Raw genomic sequence first — 20,498 nt, forward strand, 5'->3', positions numbered from 1 at the left:
CAACTGTTTACAGTAGAAAATGTGAACACTAATATTTTAGTTGGAGCACAAGGATGACTGAGTAGTCCAGAGATTTTTCCCTTGCTGTGATGTATATTTCAGGCAAATTTTAAGCATATTGTGATCACAAAGCAATTTAATACCAGCTTTATGAAGTTTTGTCTCCCAGGTGAGATTTGTGAGTATCTAATTTAAACTCTTAGTCCAAGAGGCAATGAGATCTGTCCCGAAAGTATCTCTCTTTGAGTATTTGAGCAATCAAATTGATTAATTTAGTGATGAGTTTTGGGCTTGAAGATTAATTTGGTGTGAATTTTTCTCTCCCTGTTAGTGGCAGTTAAGTGAATGCTTTCAGCCATATACAGATTAAAGCAGCTGGTCACCAATTGGGTGGCATTGATGTCGTATTTATCCTGTAATTATGTGTTAGCGTTTTATCTTATATCCATCATGAGACTAATCTACTAGGCAAATATTCTGGTATGCAGTTAAAAGCAGCCTTAAATTTGGGTATCCAAAATGTAGCACGAGTGGTGCATTTTAGTTTTGGGGGGGAGGGGGGGAGGAAGGGATGGGATGGTTTGGGGGAGGAAGTGTAAATGAGAGGTCCGAGATCGAACCCTCCCACTTATACTGTGAAGTGAAAAGGTATAGTATTATTCACGTTTGACTCTCCACTGGATTAAATCATCTCTCTCTGGAAAAGATTGTGTTGTTACTTGATTTTGCCATCATCTCTCTCTGGAAAAGATTGTGTTGTTACTTGATTTTGCTATTAACCTCGGCAAGCCCAAAATTGATGGCATAAATTGTTCCAAAGCATTTTGCCAAGGGTAGGGCATTCGAGTCAAATTGTGATAAGCAGTTTGCGGGAAGATGGGAAGGATAAGAAAATGGGTTAGACTGGAGGGTATCACATTTGCTTATTTGGATCCTGTTTTAGCTCTGACTCCTTCGGTGTAAACTGCTCGATGATGCATCAGTTTTGTGTCAAATTTTCAATTCAAGGTTGGAGTTGGAGTTGTAGTGTAGGGTTAATATGGATGCTAAAGGAGGAGCCGCCCTGCTAGGCTGCCAGCCAGCTTGGCGGCTTTTGTTTCTTTTTTTTGTTTTTTGCCTTAAGAGGATTGAACCCACAAAAACGAAGGAAGATGGACAGCAATCATAGCAAAAGTGGAGGATGTGGGCTTCAGTGAAATGACAATAAACTACTACTCTTCCTTTAACGCACCGATAATTTTGAGACGTCCGACGGAATGTACTACGAGACTTGAATCCTCTAATTTACAGTGAATCCTGCATCTTATTAAGTGGTCATCTAATAATCACCCCCGCCTAAAGAGAGTTGGTTTCCAAATTTAGGACCTGCTCCATTTATTGTCGCGGCTATAGCACAATGCCACGATATGCAATGTGGTCCTTTTAAGCTTTGACTACCAGAAATTGTGGAGAGTAGTAAAGTACGAAATTGTGGTTTAAATCGCATTACAGCCATCCCTGCTGACCAGCCCTTTTCTCCCTTTTAGAGCTGGCAATTTGTCCCAAGTCCCAATGGGCTACCCATGCCCAAAGGAACTTTGGGCGGGATGGGTATTATAATTTGGTATTGGGTTTAAGTTGGGACACATCCCAACTATACCCATTAATGAATGGGAAAGGATGGGAAATACTTGGGTACCCATTGGGCTCAAATGGCAAGGGCTCTGTTTGGATTAGCTGTTTTTGGGGGGTGTTTTTGAAATATTTTATTGTAGCAGTGTATATGAAAAATTTTTACTATAAAATTTTTTTGAAATATTTGATATACTAATAAGGATGGGATGTTTCTTGAGTTATTGTATATTACTGTAACATTGTATTTGAAAAACTTATTTTTTGAAAAAATAGTCAATCCAAATGGAGTCTTAGATTCAAAAATTATCTTTAACAATTTTTATCGTCATACTAGCGAATATAATCTAGTAGTCTTACTAGTCATTATCCACAAGAATTTCCAGCATCTCAGTTAGTTTAGACCTGTCATCCTTGGACAATGATGAGGATAAATATTCAACATCCTAAGGACCTTGGCCATCTTGATATATGTTGGAATATGGCTATATATCTATTTTTTCCTTTATTTGTTAATCCAATTTTTGGTGGGAATTTTGAGTATAAAGCACTTGCATGTTTATTTAATAAAACTAAAAGCAATTTAATAAATAAAAAATATTAAAATTATATTAAAAAAATGAATTAAAGGAAAAAAAATATGTAGAAAATGAATTTGGATATTGGGCGGGATCAATCTAAACCCATCCCAAAATGATCCCGCCCAAATTAGTCCCAAAACACATATGGGTATGGTTGGGCCCAAATCCATATAACTCGGTTCCATCTCAAACCCAAGCAAATCCCGCCCATTTTGCCACCTCTACTCCCTTTGCAGAACTCTAGATTCGACTGCTATGATGCAAAATGTGGAGCCATAAGATTGATCAGATCCGCCTCCCCTATCCTTTGCAGCCGGGTGGAGAAAATTGTCGATTTCGTCCGTAACATTTTTGTCCTCCATAATTTAAACAATGCAAAATCATTCCTCACAAAAGTTTCATCCGGTACTGTGAGCCGCAGGCCCTTTCATGTGCACATTATTTCAGGGGCTATTAGTCATCAGTCTATTAAATGATGATGAAAACAAAAAGCACGGCAGACTAAACACTGCTGTTGTTTCATTGATTATTAGCAAGTAAAAAGGTAGTAGATGAGAACAGAGCGAAGACAAGCAAGAGTTGGAGTATGTTTCAACAATCCTCGCTATGAGGTTTGGTTTGCAGTCTGTCAGCTCTTGTTTGGTCATTTGGTTGACTGATATATTTAGGCACATCGCTTGCTTGTATGGCTCTTAACCGGCAGACTGGATTCTGGGACGAAATTTACGCTAAAAGGGCCATTTCAGACCTTACCGCAAAAAACTGTGCCAGTGGCATACTGTTCTTTTTTTCTTTTTCTTTTTTTTTTTTCGGGAGAAAGGGGTGGTGTGCAAAGGTGTCATTCTATTCTTGTATTCAGGGAGAATATCACCCCATTTACGTAGACAAGGTTAGCATTATCTTACTCTTTGCGTCAAGAAATTGGCTTAATTTCTTTTAGATATAATTCTTGTTTTGTGTGAAAGTAACTAGTTTCCTAATTGATTTTAGTTACTTGAAGTAGTAGTCAAGTAAAACCCTATTTAGCTAAAATTAGATGCTATTTTCTACTCTATATGAGTTTAGGAAATAATATTGATTTTCAATTGTTATTTGGTTTTTTTGGCAATAATGTTCTCAATAAATAGGTAGATTGGCATACTACAGAGACATACAAGGAGACACAAGGGGCGTCATGTAGCCTTATACATGGGGTGTGAGAGACGGTTCTTGAGATATGAGAGATGGTATATAATGGTTGGCCTTGAGTTCAAGTTGTATTCTTGTATAGGGTTTTTCTCTCATAATAAAGAACAGATTTCTCTCCGTGGACGTAGACTCAATGGTGGAGTCGAACTACGTTAAATATTGTGTGTCGTTTATCTTTCATGTTTGTGGTTTATTTGCTATTAAATTATTGTACATTTGATATCTCAATAGTTGTTTATTCCGCGCTTAGATCCTAATGCTTTAATTATCCAAGCGCCAGAATTAGCTTATGAAGAAAAGGTAGGGAGTACTGTAGAGGGGAACATGTTAGAAGACCATCCCATGTGAAAAGTCGTGTGGATTGATCATGAGAAGTGTTTGTTCCATGGGGACCCCCAACCATGTTACTGGTAGCACGAGGCAATTGGCATCCTGCTCCTTAGGCTAAGGCTTTTTCCTTTTGAAGGGCAGAACATCAACAATCTGAGTTGGATAACAAGATAGAATAGATGGATGTTGAGATCTCTTTATACAATCAATCAACTAACTATTGCTGCACCGCTATAAGAAATATGAGTTCATGCATTCGTAAAATCCAACCGATCATTAAAACCAAAAAAAAAAAAATGCAATTACGAGGTACTGGTGTCAGTTAAATCCTTCATGGGCGTCTTAAAATTGTTTTAACTGCAGAGGTATCATCATTCATCAGTCTGGAAAAATCGTACGAGTTAAAAGAGGATTCCTAGTACCATTATGGTTTGAAGGTTGTGGAGGTCAACAAGCCATTAATTATAAAACGGACGACCGGAGGTGACCCTAATTAGTAGTAATGTTACTTGTGCAGGCCCATTTCTTCCTCAAAGGAGATGGAAAATGAATCACGCAAGAGGATTAGATTAGTGAAGCTTTGGAGTTCAGGTCCTATCATGCATTCGCAGGAGAAAATCTCAAACAGATGCAAATGTGGTCCTTTACACAATCTTGATCGTTTTTGTAGATGTTCTAGAGGCTTGAAGTGGCCTTGACATGCATGAAAAGTTTTATAAAACTCTATATAACTGGTCTGGCAGATAACCAGTTGAATCCTTGTGGTTTTAGACAATTCGTCCCTCATCGAATGAGCTTGTGCAGGAGGAAATATAACTGGTGTTGGAAGTACTGCCTATTCACAATTTACCAACCCTGACATGTGTTCCCCTTTTCTTTTTTTGGGATTTAGAATCAGCTACTTATAGCATCTGTGCGTACAGAAAATAGGTTTGCAAGAACCAAAATACAATTTGTTAAAGTAACACCACCTCCCCCCCCCCCCCCCCCCCCCCCCCCCTCCCCTCCCAAAAAAAAAAAGAAAGAGAAAAAAAAACCGCATTAGTAGAAACTAGGACACTACTAGACTTGCTGAATTATACGAATGACTTGCACCATCGGCTACCTCCGACATGCATCCGGATGTAGCAATTAAATACCAAGAGGTGCATGTGATGCATCTTTCCCTTTTACACTCCCACAGTCTCAGAAGCAGCTTGGACAAATGGACTTTAGAGATAGAACGGCCCTACTTGCAATTACAATAGAGAAAAGGCAAAAGCAAGAGGAAAAAAAAGGTAGACAAACATAGAAAAGCTTCTTCCAAAGAAAGGCACATTATAGAGAAAGCAAAGCAAGACTGCCCAATGGAAATGGAAGAGATGATGATGATGATGATGATGATCAGCAGCAGAAGCAGCCCAGCAAATCCCAGAATTCAGTCCATTTCTAATGATCCCATTACTAATTGCCCAACCTGGAAGTTGTACGAGAACCCCTTCTACACAAATACTCCTCATAACCAAAAACATAAACATCAGCAGCACTCCCGTCAACTAGAGAACAAGGCCAGTAGTAGTAATAGTACCTGTAGTACTGATCAGCTGAAGCAAGTTCATCGTATCCAGCTTCCTGTTTCAGCAAGAAAGATCGCCGCTTCCTTTTGGGATCTAACCTTCATCAGGCCTTTGATGGAGTCTGAGCTTGACAAGGCCCGAGCCAAGATCACCGAATTGAAGGTTGAGCTGGAACAGGAGCGCAAGGCTCGTAAGAAAGCAGAATCTATGAATAAAAAGCTGGCCAGAGAACTCTCGGAGGTCAAGAAAAGCAGAGAAGCATTGGAGCGGCTGTGTGAAGAACTTGCAAAACAAGTATCAACCGGCGAGGCAGAAATGAGCAGAATGCACAAGGACATGGAGGAGGAGAGAAAGATGCTGCGGATGGCAGAGGTGTTGAGAGAAGAACGTGTCCAGATGAAGCTTGCTGAAGCAAAACTTTTGTTGGAAGAAAAGCTGACGGAGTTGGAGGCCACCAAAACGAAACAGATGATTGATCAGTCCAAGGTTACTGATCAAGAAGCGCAACACCGCCACATTTTTAGCAAGGCTGATGAGAGTTTTAACAAAACTTGGTCAAGTAACGGTGGGATTGAGTCTGCTGACGATATTAATAGTATCAGTCGTGATTCCTCCGGAGAAGAGATAAAATCGTGTGTTTTGGTTGAGAAACCGGCTCCTACTACAACTGCTATTATTGCTGTGGACGGTAGCAGCGGTTCAAATGCATCTGCAGTAATTGTGGCGGCAAGTCAGAGAAGAGCTTCGCCAGAGCCTGAAAATCCGCATATCAAGCGGGGCATCAAAGGATTCGTGGAATTCCCAAAAGTGGTTCGAGCAATTGGTTCCAAGAGTAGGCATTTTGGGACCAAGTTGGAGTGTCAGAAGGCTCAGCTGAGGATACTTCTCAAACAGAAGACTCCCATCCGATCATCCAATCATCCAATACCCTTATTACCAGCTAGCTAGTTACCTAGGTGTCTTCAGGATTTTCCACTCGAATACTAGGCATGGCATACCATCGTTATTCCTTCCCATTTACCATTTCTTCCAGGTCCCTGATGAGCTTCATACATGTCGATGGTTTTATATGTTCATGATCTGCTTTCGTATCCAAATAATATTGGAGCCAACATGTAAGTATATACTTCTCTGTCTTTTAAGAGTTAGTGATTTTTTTTCCCCTCTTTTTTATCTTGCAATATACGCACTGCTGTGCTTTGTTCAAGTCATCGGTGTTTATGATACTACAATCTGAAGATTTTTTTTTCCCCTTTTTGCCCCGCTTTTTTTGTCATCTATCAATGATTGCCTTTGTGACAGGTTAAAAAAGAAAAGCAAAAAAAAAAAAAAAAAAAACGTCAACGAGATTGAGTTATTATATAATAGATGAGTTAATTATACTTGAAGCTCAAGAGTAAAAATGGTATTACGTATTTTCTTGAATAATCCAGGACCATAATCAGCTAAAGGGTCAAAGGGAAAGTGAAACACCACAAGTATTGACGGCCTACTTTAGCTGTTTAATTCCTTTCTTCATGGATCCTTGTTTGTTCACTTTTCTTTATGCATGGGTAATAGTTTGTTACTTATTATTATTGTTGTGGTTATTATTTATAGTTTGTTACCTAATTAATTCTTCCACTAATGAAGATACACTATTCTGTAAGAAAATTTAATATCTGATAGTAGAAAGTATCAAAGTTGTTCTATATTTCCTCTTTTATTCTTACGGGTGTTTTACATAAATCACCTTAACAATAAGTATGGGAAATGCATTCCGCTAAGGAGACGTAATATAGTCATTAAAAAAAAAAAAAATTTCTGATAATCAGTTGTTAAAAATCAAAGTATCAGACGTTGGGCAAAGCCCATGAAACAAGTAACGATCTATGCGCGCCGTCAATGGGAATGGGAATCCCTCTCTTGCGTGGAAACATTAAGTAGTGAAAAATAGCAGCATTTTCAGTGGCAACTGGAAGGAACTTGCGCGCCCCAATTGCTGCTAAACTCTGACCTTCATCCTGGGCTTCAACCAGTTTCCTTTTCGTTTTGGCAGAGTTCCCCATTGAGAGGCAATTTTCCATCCATAGGAGGAGCGAGTACGTTTACATGTATATATACTTAGAGTGTAACCTCTCGTTTCTGCTTCAAATGCACTACTGGACTTGGGATCCCGGAAAGAAAAGACTTTTCAATCATCATATTCCCAAATAAAATGATCCTGCCTGATGTTGCATTTACCTGTTTCGAAAACTCCACTGTGTTACTACTGCCAATATCGCTCATTAGTTGTTACTTTGCTTAGTTAGTACCACTGCTTAGTCTAGTTAAGCTTAAGGTGTGGGGAGAAGCAGAAGAAAGCAGGAATTAGTAAATGGAACAAGCAACAAGTCATGTTCCTCGAAGGCCACACAATTGCAGCTCCTGCCTCAAGGCATCAAGCAAAACAAAACAACCGACTTGGTTGATCGTCATTCAAGAAAAGAGAGACGGGAAAAGAAATCCAGTTTTTCAATTCTTGAGTAAATCGGGGTGGTAAACTTTGCCGCAGAGAGGGAGAGAGAGAGAGAGAGAGGCTTTGATTCTCTCTGACTGATCCAACTTTGGTACGCGACGCTCATTTGGATTACCCAATTCAGCAGCAGTCCAGACCAGAGTAAGTAATTACTACTAATTAGGGGTACCATGCAGCAGCAGCTAGCTCCAGCTCGATGCAATGCAATTGTTTTGCATTCCTCCATCTTTTATTTTATGCTGTATTATGTTGTGCTATTGTATTTAGATGCATTCTCAGAGGCTGCAGCCACGCCATTCAATTTGTTCTACATCCATTATCTTACCATATCCTGTAGTCTTATTTCCTGGTATTAGGTGGTTTGTTTTGATCGTTAACTTCATGCTTCGACATCTCTATTCTTCTTCTTCCCCCCCGTGCCAAAGGATTTGGTAAATTTCCGGTAAGTTCAACCTTGATAATGTGAACGCCCATCAACCGGACCGGGTGGTTGCACTCGCAGTGGTTCGTATCCTCCCATAATTTAAAAATCTATACATAACCCATTTATTATTTGGATTAAGTGTTACAGAGTGAGGGTGCGTTTGATAAAATTGAAATTTAAAATTTGAAATTTGAAATTTGAATTCATTAAATTATTAAATATTAAATTTAATACATTTGAGTGTGTATTACATTCAGTGATTAGTGAATAGGTTATCACTTAATTTTAAGAGTAAGTTTTGCCTAAGAAATTCAGTACCATTTAATTAATTCAAATGTTCAATTTTTGGTTATCAAACGGTTTGAATATGTTAAGATCTGAATCCATTAAATTTAAGGGTTGAATTGGATTACTAGACAGGACCTTAGTTTTTTGTTTTAATTAAAACAAACTGTCAACAATAAAAAAGTCCAAATCAAACTAATAAATTGAGAAATTCATTTTTTCACTACTTTTTTTCTTTTTTTTTTTTTTTTTTGCCTTTTCTTTCTCTCTCTTTTTGGAAAGTGAAGAGATGATTTTGAAATTCTACACTTTGGTCAATAAAATCTTAATTTTCTCCAAATACGTAAGAGATGGAACGAAAATATAAAACAAATAAATAATAAATAATAAATACCAAATCTTTTTTTAATTAATTACAAACATCATTGTAGACTTTTAAATCAAAATTTTAATGGTATTTTCCAGTTCTTATTTATTTATTTATTGGACTCCAGGTATTAAATTACACTTGGCTATTTATGATGGCTTTCTCTTTCTCTGTTGTTCTTGACGACCTTTGATTCGCCCCTTAGGTCATGCAAGTACATTTCTGCTGTTGCTGAGTTGATTATCTGTTTACTGGAAAAACTCCTACAGATTTTACCGTCCCCAAGGAAAATGCACGAGCAAAGAAAAAAAAAGACACTGAAGAGTTAAAACAGAAGAAGGGTAGAGAGAGAACCTTCAACTCCGTGTTGAGTAGGAAAAAAAACCTCGAATTGCAGGCTGCAGCTGACCCTCTACAAGTTGGGGCTATCTGCAGACCAAACGGTACTAAGGCTCCAATTCAAAGTCAAACTGCTAAAACTATCGAATAAACTATCGCATATCTCTTGCAATCTCCACTTATCTTGGTTTCATTGACTCTTTAATATTCTTTCTTTCTGATTTTTTGGATATCCTTTTCACACCGACACTCTTTGGAAGTCAGTGATCCGATCCTCGTCAATAAACAATACGAAGGAGCCCCATTTACATCAGAAAGCTCCAAGCTTTTGGATAAAAGTGGTTGGACAATCCAAGGATCAAGATGAATAGTCCTGCTAGATACGTAGCGATGTTGTTTTTGCTGATGCTGCTAGGTTCTTTATTGGGCTCGAATGTTGCTTCTGCTCATATTGGGATTCAGCCTTTATCCAAAATAGCAATTCAAAAAACCACTCTTGCTCTTACTGACTCTGCAGCCATTAAAGCCTCTCCTATTGTTCTTGGCTTGAAGGTAATCAAATATCACAATGCTCCTTTCGAATATGTTTGTAGTATCAGTTGAATCCCATGAGCACATGGTATTAAATGCTGAGTTCCCTACTTTAGAAAAGCAGTATCATAAATTACGAAGTTGTTTGCTTTGCTCTGTTTTTTGATGTTATGGTGATCGCCACATATGGACAGTGTCTAGTTGCTTTTACCACTGGCTATGTGAAAGCGACACTGAAAACAGCAAATTTCTCAGTATCCTCACCAATTTCATTTCATACTGTGAAAGCCATAGGTTTTCTTTGAAGTGAATTTGTGCAGGTTGTTCCTATGAGTTTTCATACCCCTACCCGTATGGATATGGTAGGAACATAGAAATGACCAGATAATGTAGACTTTTGAATAATGTCAGAGTCCCAAGTTGAAGTCTGTGATGCATTTTTGGGTAGTGTTATTGCAGGGTGAGGACTCTGAATGGGTAACTGTTCGTTTTAAAAACTCTGCACCCTCTCGGTATGATTGGATCGGAGTATTCTCCCCAGCAAACTTCAAGTAATTTCCAGCTTTCTACTAATTTTAACTTCTAAGCTGTTAGTCATTATGTGGTAGTCACTGTTTTAAATGGAATATTTGCTTTTTTCAGTGGATCCATTTGTTCCTCGGAAAATCCAAAAGAAGCGACGCCATATCTATGCACGTCCCCCATAAAGGTGAGACTGCTCGTGATGCCATATGATAATCTAAATTGGAACAAGAAGTAGTTGTCTACTTGAGTTTTCTCTGACCAATATCACCTGATGTGAATTTCCACTGTTGCAGTACCAATTTGCAAACTTCTCCAGTTCCTCTTATATAAAGACAGGTGAAGCTTCAATCAAGTTCCAGTTGATCAATCAGCGAGCCGATTTCTCCTTCGCATTGTTTTCAGGCGGTTTGTCAAATGTCTGTGAATTTTCTGTCTCCCTTAAGTTTCATTTGACTTTTATATTTAGCTGCAGAGACTCTTGCTTGGTTTCCAACATTTCCAACAGGCCTTAGGATCTCAGGGTAAGGGGAAGGGATGTGGGGAGATCAGTGGTCAGAATGATCTGTACTAAAGGTTCTTAATAGATGGATTACATTATTTATTGACAGGTTTCATAATATCCATAAAATCAACTGGTTGATAACAGAGTTTCCTGCAATGATTTAACATCCATGGTATTTAACTGCACAAAAGTTGCTCCATATGACCTAAAAAATAGTGTCAGAAATCAGCTTAAATCCAAACCTTCTTAACACAGCGTGAGAGTCCAACTGCGACTTGAAGCCCTTATGTCTTTGTTTATTGGTTCTTTGTTGCATTGTTGTCTTTCAGTTTCTCAAAAATTTTGCTCTTCAGTAAGCTGACTTCCCGCTTTGAGGATCACATTAAGTTACTGTTAATAATTTTCTGTCAAATAATGTATTGTTCATTTCATGCAGCCAAGCTTACTAGCAGTTTCAAACCACATAACTTTTGCAAATCCTAAAGCACCTGTCTATCCCCGCCTTGCTCAAGGAAAGTCTTGGAATGAAGTAAGTTCATGGCTACTAGTGGTTTTGGAAAACTGCTTCTTTTTTGTTTATGTTCTCTGTTTAAATATTTCTGGTTGAGCTTATTTATCTGTTAATTATGCAATCTTGTAGCGTAGAATGTGCAACTTAAGTGAATTTACTTTCTTTCCTTGAGATATTGGGGGTTTTTTCTTTTTCTTTTTGGCGTGATACATAGAACTATTTAGGTTGCTTGATAAGAAACTGCTCATTTAAAATACCCAAATTGGCATGCATAATGATTTTTGTCACATTTTGCTTTATGGGATTTCAAGAACTGGAGTTTAACCATTCCTACAGCCACCCCCACCCTTTCTCTACATGTGCAGATGACAGTCACCTGGACAAGTGGCTATAATATAGATGAAGCCATTCCATTTGTTGAGTGGGGATTGAAGCCTCAGAACCAAAGGCGGTCACCAGCAGGGACACTGACATTCCAACAAAATAGCATGTGTGGTATGAAATCAGTTTTGATGTGCTTGCTGGTATCAGTTCTTTATGTGGAAAATTGTGATCTTTCTTAAACCTTCTTTGAAACTTGAATCAAGATTGACAGATGGTCTAATGGAAATTGATTGGGAACCATTCTTGGTTTTGTGACCAGAGCATCAGCACATTACTTGTAGAAATTGAAAGTGAGATGCATAAGATGAGACTGTAATTCATGATGATATAAGAACTAATGGAGTTATCATAACACCATAAAGTTATCAACCTCTGTATTGCAACTTATTGTTGGTTTGGAAAATTCCCAGATTGATTTGTTATGTTGGAGGCCTTTGGCTTCTGAGTTTTCAACCTAGATGATTTCAAAGTAGGAGTTAATAATACTTAATAATCATGTCAACTATCTGGGTTTTTCATTTTGTCTCAACCATGCGCATCCATTGGTCCTAACATCAAATGCCAGATTAACTGAGAGAGTCAATGCATAGCTTATAAAGTACTCTAAAATGATGTGTAGGTTCACCTGCTAGGACAGTTGGCTGGCGTGATCCTGGTTTCATACACACAAGCTTCTTAAAGGACCTGTGGCCAAACACTCTGTGAGTTTTTTCCCCAAAGTCTGTTTCTTTCCGTCTAAGTTCAGTGACATGTACATATCAACATTGACATGTGATAAATATTTTTCAGGTATTCCTACAAAATGGGTCACCTATTACCCAATGGTTCATATGTTTGGAGCAAGGTATACTCGTTTAGATCATCACCTTATCCAGGACAGAACTCATTACAGCGCGTAATAATATTTGGAGACATGGGAAAGGTAAAAGACTTGCTTTAGCTATATGATCTCTTGCTATATACTGTCCTCCAGTGCAAAGGCATGGAACGGGAAGATAAATTTAGAGAATGAAATTAATTAATAAATTGGATCTTTTACAAAATCAATTATTAAGGACAACATTAGGGCATCTAGTTCAACTTTTCGTATCAATGGAGGCCTGAAGAACTTGATTCATTAGTAAACAATTATTTGTATGAAGTGTAAAAGGTTTCCATTGTGCAATCCTGTTTATTGTAGGAAGCCTTATCCCAAACCCTTTTTTCTTTCACATTGATTCCTTTTGGTAAATTATCCCTGGATTTCAATTCATAAGAATATCATCCACATATGGATGCTTACCTATTCAGATATGTATGATCCTGATCTCCATGAACTCCTACAAACTGGAAAATGCAGAGATGCTAGCATCAGCACTTGTAACTTGAAATGTTTTGTTGCAACTCCTATTAGAGTATGCTCTTTTATGCATTTGATATTGTTTTGGTGCACATGTTGACTTAGTTAACTGCTTCGAGCTAAAAAAGTTGACATCTATTAAAAAATCCCAAAAAAGTTCAGAGTGATTGTATGAGATACACTTCATTGAAAATGATCACATTGTGTTTTCTCTATACAATCCATTCAGATAGTAAGAAGAAATTCTGTGGCTTTCAGGGAGAGAGAGATGGCTCCAATGAGTACAACAATTATCAGCCAGGCTCACTTAATACCACTGACCAACTGATTAAGGATCTCAATAACATTGATATAGTTTTCCATATTGGAGATATTACATATGCGAATGGCTATATATCACAGTGGGACCAATTTACCTCACAGATTGAACCCATAGGATCTAGAGTGCCCTATATGATCGCGAGGTTTGATCCTTTTACAGTACAATTCTTGTCAGTTTATTTCTATCTATAAATTTGTCAGAAACCTGTTAATACATATTTAGTTTCTTGTAACAGTGGCAATCATGAGCGTGATTGGCCAGGTACAGGATCCTTTTATAATGGCATGGACTCTGGAGGAGAATGTGGTGTGCTTGCTCAGAACATGTTCTTTGTCCCCGCCGAAAATAGAGAAAAGTTTTGGTAAGCTTCAACTGTTTTTCCGTACTAGATATCATAGTAGAAATTTAATGCAACCTGTAGCACAAGGATTTGAAAAATGGTTGTATCCATTGTATGTTTTGTTTGGAAGATATCTGTGGTGTAACAACTTGGATGATTGAAAGTTAGTAAAATTCATCGCAAAGAGCCAGACCAACTCATGACATCTGGTCAAAGTTTCAATTGAACTATTAAGTATTGTTGTAGATGAACTTTTCCCAATACTGTAGTCCTTCTTAAGTGGATTGCAAACAATCTAAATGATAATCTAACCATTTGAAGTTTTGGAATTATGATTATGAGTTTTAATCTATTTTGGAAAGTAGTCGGACCATGTTTGATTTGACAATAAAGTATGTTCTATTTCCCGTGGTTTTGCAGACGCGTACAATGGCTTTACAATAGAAGATTTTAAGCCAAAAAAAGGCAGTCTTTAGTTGAACTTCTTCTACAAAAAATGATTGGATCCTACCATTACTAGCTATGCTTTGCAATGTTTTGTGGTCTCAGTGAAGTAGGTTTTCTTTTTGGTCATTTGTTGAAGACTGTGAAGTGACATTTGCATGCATGTACAGGTATTCAACAGATTTTGGCATGTTTCACTTTTGCATAGCAGATAGTGAGCATGACTGGAGGGAGGGATCTGAACAGTATAGGTTCATTGAGAAATGCCTGGCATCAGTGGACAGGCAAAAGCAACCTTGGCTAATATTTGCTGCTCATCGGGTCCTTGGTTATTCTTCAGACAAATATTATGGCATCGAAGGCTCATTTGAAGAACCCATGGGACGGGAAAGCTTGCAGAAGCTCTGGCAGAAGTATAAGGTGGATATTGCCTTCTATGGCCATGTTCATAACTATGAAAGGACCTGCCCAGTTTACCAGGTAAAGTTTTGCTCCGGACTTGAAAAAATTAGAATTGCAACAACAATTTTCTCTCGGAGGCCCCTAAACTAAAGTGCGTAAATGATTTCTAGATACATGTCGAGGACTAACTGTCTTCATTCATCAACTTCAATGGGTTTGTTTGGACTCCTGATTGTTCTGTTGAAAGAAAAAAGAACATAGCTAATCTCCTTAATGTACAATATTAAAAATAAGTCATAGTGCGACTACAAGCCTGTATCATGTTGTATGGAGCTGTTTATAGGTTTAATTCGTGTAAAGCAATCAGCACGTGAGCTACTGCCTTCAAAATAAGACCAGAACATTAGATGAATTACCTGTAATCACAGTAAGCATGCGTAAAATTGGAAACTATAGGTCTCTTAATTTGTACATCTGTACCCAACTTTTTCAGTTTGAGGTGACTTGTCATAGTTAATTGAATCACCAATCCTTGGATCTCCTGTTACCGTGGAGTTTCCTGATGATGCAGAATCAGTGCGTGAAATCCGGGAGGTCACACTACTCTGGAGTTGTGAATGGCACGATCCATGTGGTGGTTGGAGGCGGAGGAGCACATTTGTCTGAGTTTTCCACAGTTGACACCAGTTGGAGCCTCTATAAGGATTACGACTGGGGATTCATCAAGCTCACCTCATCTAACCACTCCTCTCTTCTTTTCGAGTACAAGAAGAGCAGAGATGGAAAGGTTTATGATTCCTTTACGATTTCAAGGGACTACACGGATGTCTTGGCGTGTGTTCATGATGGTTGTGAAGCAACCACTTTGGCATATTGAATTAAACAGGTTTACGGAAGGGGTCATCTTGTAGATTGATTTACAAAATAAGCCTCTTTTAAGGCATGTTGCTGCCAAATGTTTTACAGAATAATCCAATGACATTCTCTTTTTCCTTATAGCACGTATGTATTCTAGCAGAACTCATGATAACCAAGAAGGAATCTAAACAGAATATAGCAAACAAGCTATTATGGAAGCAGCTTGTGGTACAACCATCGTTGGAACACACTGGCACCGGTATTTTAAACAATCATCGCGAGGCAAGCAATGATCTCCTAGTGACAACTATTAATTTCAAAAACAAAAGTTCTCCTAGCGACAAACTATTAAATTCTCCTAGCGAGGCATCATAGGGGTTTCTTCTGCATATAACGTGTTTAGGCCGCCATTTCCACATCATGGCTGGCAATATCACCATCACCTAAAGGGCCAATTGATGCAAAAAGATGTTCAATTTTCAAGGGAGAGTGCCGGACAATGTACTGGAACATTACCTGCAACATGAAAACCAATGTTTGTTATCAATGTGCCTTCCACAACCAAATGCTTAAGTGACAAACACAAGGTATCTTCTTGCAGAGAGGAACATCAAAAATTGAAAATCAGTCAAAGAGAGGCCAAAGCAACATTAAAAAAAAAAAATCTAAATCTTGTGACCCACCTTGGAGTAACTATCCGCAAAAGCACGCGCACGATTGGATTGGCCAAGGTATTGCAAATCTGCCTTCTCTAACTTTCCATCTACAAAACTTAACCCGCCATCATTAACAGCAAAGCGTAAAAGATTTCCAGCATGCAGTCCAGTCTGAAGATCAAAAGAATTATCAGCACCTCAACAACAAAAATACTTTTAAAAAAATTTGGAGTAACAAATTGTAGTATATTGCAGTATATGGTAAAAGTTCAAGTGGACTTAGGACTGAATTCTAGAGCTTGGACCAAGAATAGAATTAAATCAGTGCAGAAATTGCGTTCTTCCCTAACTTTAAGCAGTACAAAACCTATATCGCTTGGTAAAGCTCAATATGTTGCCATCTGCAACTTCTAGATAAGAATTTCAGAAGGGGATCCAGATCATTATGGAAACTTTATTTTCTTTCAACAAACACAGAAACTTCTTTGATATTTAAAACACTCTAATGAAACTTAATTCTTCACATTTTATACTCTAGAAATTAAGCTGCACAGATATATCCAAACCTTTTGGATGAAATCCTCGTTCAACCAGCCAAATATAACAGAAGGATCATCAGATGTGGCAAGCCTCCCATCATCCTGTAACTCCAAGACCAACTGGTAGAAATCACCAAAGAAAAATTATGCACCAAAGCAGTTTGTGTCCAAACTGATAGAAAAGTAGAACTAAATGATGAAAAGGTAAACACAGAATGACAAGGTTATGAAGTCCCAACATTATCAATTTTTTGAAACACTAACCAGCCGTTTGGCTCATGGATTCTGAGGGTAGTCAATGGGAATAACTATTAATGATATTCACTGATGGTGGTGTTTGGTACTCTACTATGGTAATGAAAGACAAACTCTTCAATCATCATTCCTGAGCACATTGGGCACTTTTGGTGCTGATTATCCATTATCCCAAAAAAAAAAAAGGCAACAAAAAGATGCACTCCCTTTCCTTCTCTTCCTCTCTCTTATCTTCATCCCTACTCACTCACCTGTCCCTCTTTCTATCCCTATCTCCTGTGTAATATTCGTTCGATTTTCTCTACCCATGCTTCTCTGCCTCATCATTGATTACCCAATTCCCATTGTTTTTACCTCTTAGCCCACCCTCTTTCCTAATCCTATCTTCAACGGGAAACAATGCAAGCCAAGCTAAGGAGATATAGTTAAGGTATGTTTTTCTAATGGTGATGGAGGTAATTGATTTTAAAACATTTAATTGACAGTAGAAAGAGTAATCTTGCTATTCATGGTGGATCAAATTATGGGTAGTAGTTGGTGATGGTGGTGGTGGTTTTTCCAGCTTATGAAAATTTTGACAAATAGTTTGCTTTCACTGAAATTGGTAGGGATGATTTGAAGATGGGAAATATTCCAAGTTTGGCAAGAATAGATTATTGATGTTGGTGGCTGTTGTTGTTAGCAACGGCTGACTGGAGGCTGTGCAGCTGTAGAATTTCGTTAAGAAGAAAGAACAAAATTTGGTGAAGAAAAACACAGAAATTAATTTTACATATTAAAAAATAATAAGAAAATTCAATAGATTCCCATTGCACCACTACCAAACACGTGAAAAGGGATGACCAAAGCCCATTATAATTGAGGGCTTCTGGAGCACCAACCAAATGGGTGGTAGGAAAATTTAGATGCATGGCGAAACAATGGGTGTGTCAAAACTACTTAGGGCTGCGACAAGATACTAATGCAAATCCAAATGTAAGCAAGCAATTAAGCAATTTCAATCATACACCTCATGCGCCAACAACATATCCCATCAAATTCCAGAATCCAGGTTGCTGATTAAGCAACACTCTGATATAGAAGGTACACAAATAATTTTCTAGGTGGTTTATGATACAATGTATGCCAATAAGAAGATTGGTCGGAAATGATCATGACTGAATGGGCAAAGCATAAGGATTCTTGTTTGTCAAATGACAAGTCATATTATAAAAAGCCTGGTGAAAAGAAGAATATCAAGTTTCACCTGTTGCTGGTTCGGAACTTGTCCCTTACTATCCGTATCAATAACGTACTCGCTACAATTTTCATCCTTCCAGACCAAAGCTAATGGTGTATTTCCTGTCTCATAATGGGCATGCCTACAAAGGACCAAACAAGCAACATACGGAACAATGCATCTTGGTGAAAAATTAACTGAAAAATGCTTAAGCAAAAGACGAGCTGCATCCTTCTGACAGAAAAGTACAAGAGGGAAGTCCATAGCAATCAGAAGAAAAGCACACAAGATTCCAGATAATGAAACACCTATGTGCTAATGAAAACTACGGATGGTTCAAACAGATAATTGAAACATCCCCAATAAACACCAATCAGAATGAGGTTTGAAGCAACTGAAGTTCATCTGGTTGCTATCAATCCAAAAATAAAAGAAAGTAATTGGCTTTCCAGAGCAATAGCCAAGTCTATCAAGTATCAGCTTCATGATCTGACCAGTAGAGCTAAACATGAATCCAACACCTTAAAAAACTAAGAATCAGAAACAAGAAATACACAGACACGGAAAAGGAAACAAGATGTAGAATAGCTGACTTATTGTAAAATAGCAGTCCATCTTTGATGTAAGGCACTGGTCCAATGTAAGCAGTTTGCAGACCTTCCTGATCACAGTTGTAGACGGGAACAGTAGCAAATCTGTATTTGTGGAAAGTCGAGGGAGTATCACAAACCCCTACCTCAACAAGCTTGCTGTTTAACCAGAAAAATCTAAATTCAGCAGTGCACTCATACAGTGAGAATCCTGCCCAACAAACCATGTCAATAACATAGTATGTTTGGTCTGGCTGCAAAATCACATGAAAATAATTCACCCCATTACATCACTGTTAATACGGAATATCAAATACCCTTAGAGCACGCACAAAATCCCAGACAGTAAATACATGCAGGGAAAGAAAAAGGGAAAAAGAAATCTTGAGTAACGTTCACACGGAGAATGTACCTCATGAAATATACAGTCAAGTATACAGTATGATTGACTGGACCTAGAGACATTATTGATCCTGGCACCGTTGGGCAGCGCAGACGGAAAGCGATGCAAAAGGATGCCATTGCGTAACCTACTAACTGTTGTCCCATTAGACGAAACTACAAAACATCGTTTCCCTGCTGGTCTCGCAAATACATACCTTTTAAAAAAGAAAAAAAAAACCATTTTTGTACGTAAGAAGTTACTAACATTAGCTCAAATTAATATGTAACGCAATCAACAAAAGCGACTAATTCAGTTCATCATGCAAGAACTGTAATCAAACTGGGATTTTGAGAACCATAAAAAAGATTGATCATTTCATTCAGTAATGGGATTCTGCGAATACATACCTCCAAAGATTCAATTAAATCAAATGAATAAAATTTTAAGGAAAAAAAGGTTAGAATTTACTAATATTAGCTCAATCAATAAGTAGGAAGGGCAACAAAAGCATGATTTAAAAGTTAAGAACAAATATAGCATGAACGAATACACGTACGATCAAATTGGAATTCACATTTTTATTCAGTAATCGGGACGTTAAAAAAGCGTCTTGTTAGTAAGTACCATTAAAAAGAACTAACCAATCAGTATTTAGGTTAGGAGGGACATCAATCATCCATTCAGGAAGCATGAGCTGCTTGGCGAACCAGCGACGAGCTTCAGTTCCTCTAAGTTTGGATGCCTGTCGGACATCATAGGTTGTAGCGGGGCCCTGGTGTTCCTCTGCGTCGGGCTCGATTTCGAGTTCGAGTTCGAGTTCAAAATGGGATTGCTCTTGGGAAGGGGGTTTGGGCTCGCTCTGAAAGGAAAGGACGGAGGAGGCTAAACAACGGGCTCTACGCTGAGCGTCGAGGCGGTTCTGTTTCTGCCGCAACAGAGAGAGGTCTCGCCGTCTTTGTTGGTCGGAGATCGCCGGGCGTTTGAATGGGCGCCGGAGATCATGTGGAGCCATTGCTGCTCTGTCGTTTCGCTTACTGATGATCCCTTTCAAATTTGGATTTGATTTGATTACCGGGGCGGGCCGCGGGCTGGCTTGTGTTCTCCAATCTGTGTTTTGTTTTTGTGGTTAAATTACTTTCAAGTCTTTCCTTTTCTAAAGAAAAAAAATTGGGGTGAATTTCTTGTAAGTAATTACCGACAGGGTTTCCTAGCCAGAGTGCTTCTCATATTTGTGTACTTGTGGGAGAAAAATACCCAATATCCAAATATATACTTTTCGGTTTTGTTTGATTTGCTGATTGAGGGTGCTCACCTCGGCCACCCCGCGTGTCCGAGGTGAAGTCACCTCGTCCCTCTTCAGAGTCCATCCAGGTCTGGGGCATCGTCCCAGACCTCGGCCGAATCCGTAGTCAACCGTGTAGGTGACCTCGGCACCTCCACCTCGGCTGCACGCTGATGAGGTCAACCCATCTGACATCATCCAGGACCAGTACTTTATCTGAAAAGCACTGGGAGCCC

General features: G+C 38.5%; 3 protein-coding genes across 5 annotated transcripts; 2 read left to right on the forward strand and 1 right to left on the reverse strand.

The window, feature by feature from the left end:
- The first annotated feature begins 4,752 nt into the window (after positions 1–4,752).
- Positions 4,753–6,473, forward strand: LOC113722447 (protein BRANCHLESS TRICHOME). Its single transcript, XM_027245749.2, has one exon. It carries the CDS (start codon positions 5,057–5,059, stop codon positions 6,212–6,214), a length of 1,158 nt encoding a protein of 385 aa, XP_027101550.2. The 5' UTR covers positions 4,753–5,056; the 3' UTR covers positions 6,215–6,473.
- Positions 6,474–9,140: 2,667 nt separating this feature from the next.
- Positions 9,141–15,474, forward strand: LOC113704007 (probable inactive purple acid phosphatase 27). 3 transcript variants are annotated; one of them, XM_072062288.1, is made up of 13 exons: positions 9,141–9,282; positions 9,443–9,730; positions 10,169–10,260; positions 10,352–10,418; positions 10,528–10,650; positions 11,173–11,265; positions 11,613–11,742; positions 12,251–12,332; positions 12,421–12,553; positions 13,229–13,434; positions 13,528–13,653; positions 14,247–14,556; positions 15,050–15,474. In XM_072062288.1, exons 2-13 carry the CDS (start codon positions 9,542–9,544, stop codon positions 15,353–15,355), a joined length of 1,857 nt encoding a protein of 618 aa, XP_071918389.1. In that variant the 5' UTR covers positions 9,141–9,282; positions 9,443–9,541; the 3' UTR covers positions 15,356–15,474. The 3 variants fall into 3 exon arrangements, with proteins under 3 accessions (XP_071918389.1, XP_071918390.1, XP_071918391.1); XM_072062289.1 differs by having other exon boundaries at positions 9,156–9,282; positions 9,439–9,730; XM_072062290.1 differs by having other exon boundaries at positions 9,198–9,730.
- Positions 15,475–15,521: 47 nt separating this feature from the next.
- LOC113722446 (uncharacterized) lies at positions 15,522–20,219 on the reverse strand. Its single transcript, XM_027245748.2, has 7 exons — positions 19,622–20,219; positions 19,008–19,194; positions 18,599–18,849; positions 18,033–18,147; positions 16,559–16,651; positions 16,020–16,163; positions 15,522–15,852 (listed from the first exon to the last, which is right to left on the reverse strand). Exons 1-7 carry the CDS (start codon positions 19,990–19,992, stop codon positions 15,736–15,738), a joined length of 1,278 nt encoding a protein of 425 aa, XP_027101549.1. The 5' UTR covers positions 19,993–20,219; the 3' UTR covers positions 15,522–15,735.
- Between the last annotated feature and the right edge of the window lie 279 nt (positions 20,220–20,498).

This window comes from Coffea arabica, chromosome 8c (assembly GCF_036785885.1).
Source record: "Coffea arabica cultivar ET-39 chromosome 8c, Coffea Arabica ET-39 HiFi, whole genome shotgun sequence".
Lineage (NCBI taxonomy): Eukaryota > Viridiplantae > Streptophyta > Magnoliopsida > Gentianales > Rubiaceae > Coffea > Coffea arabica.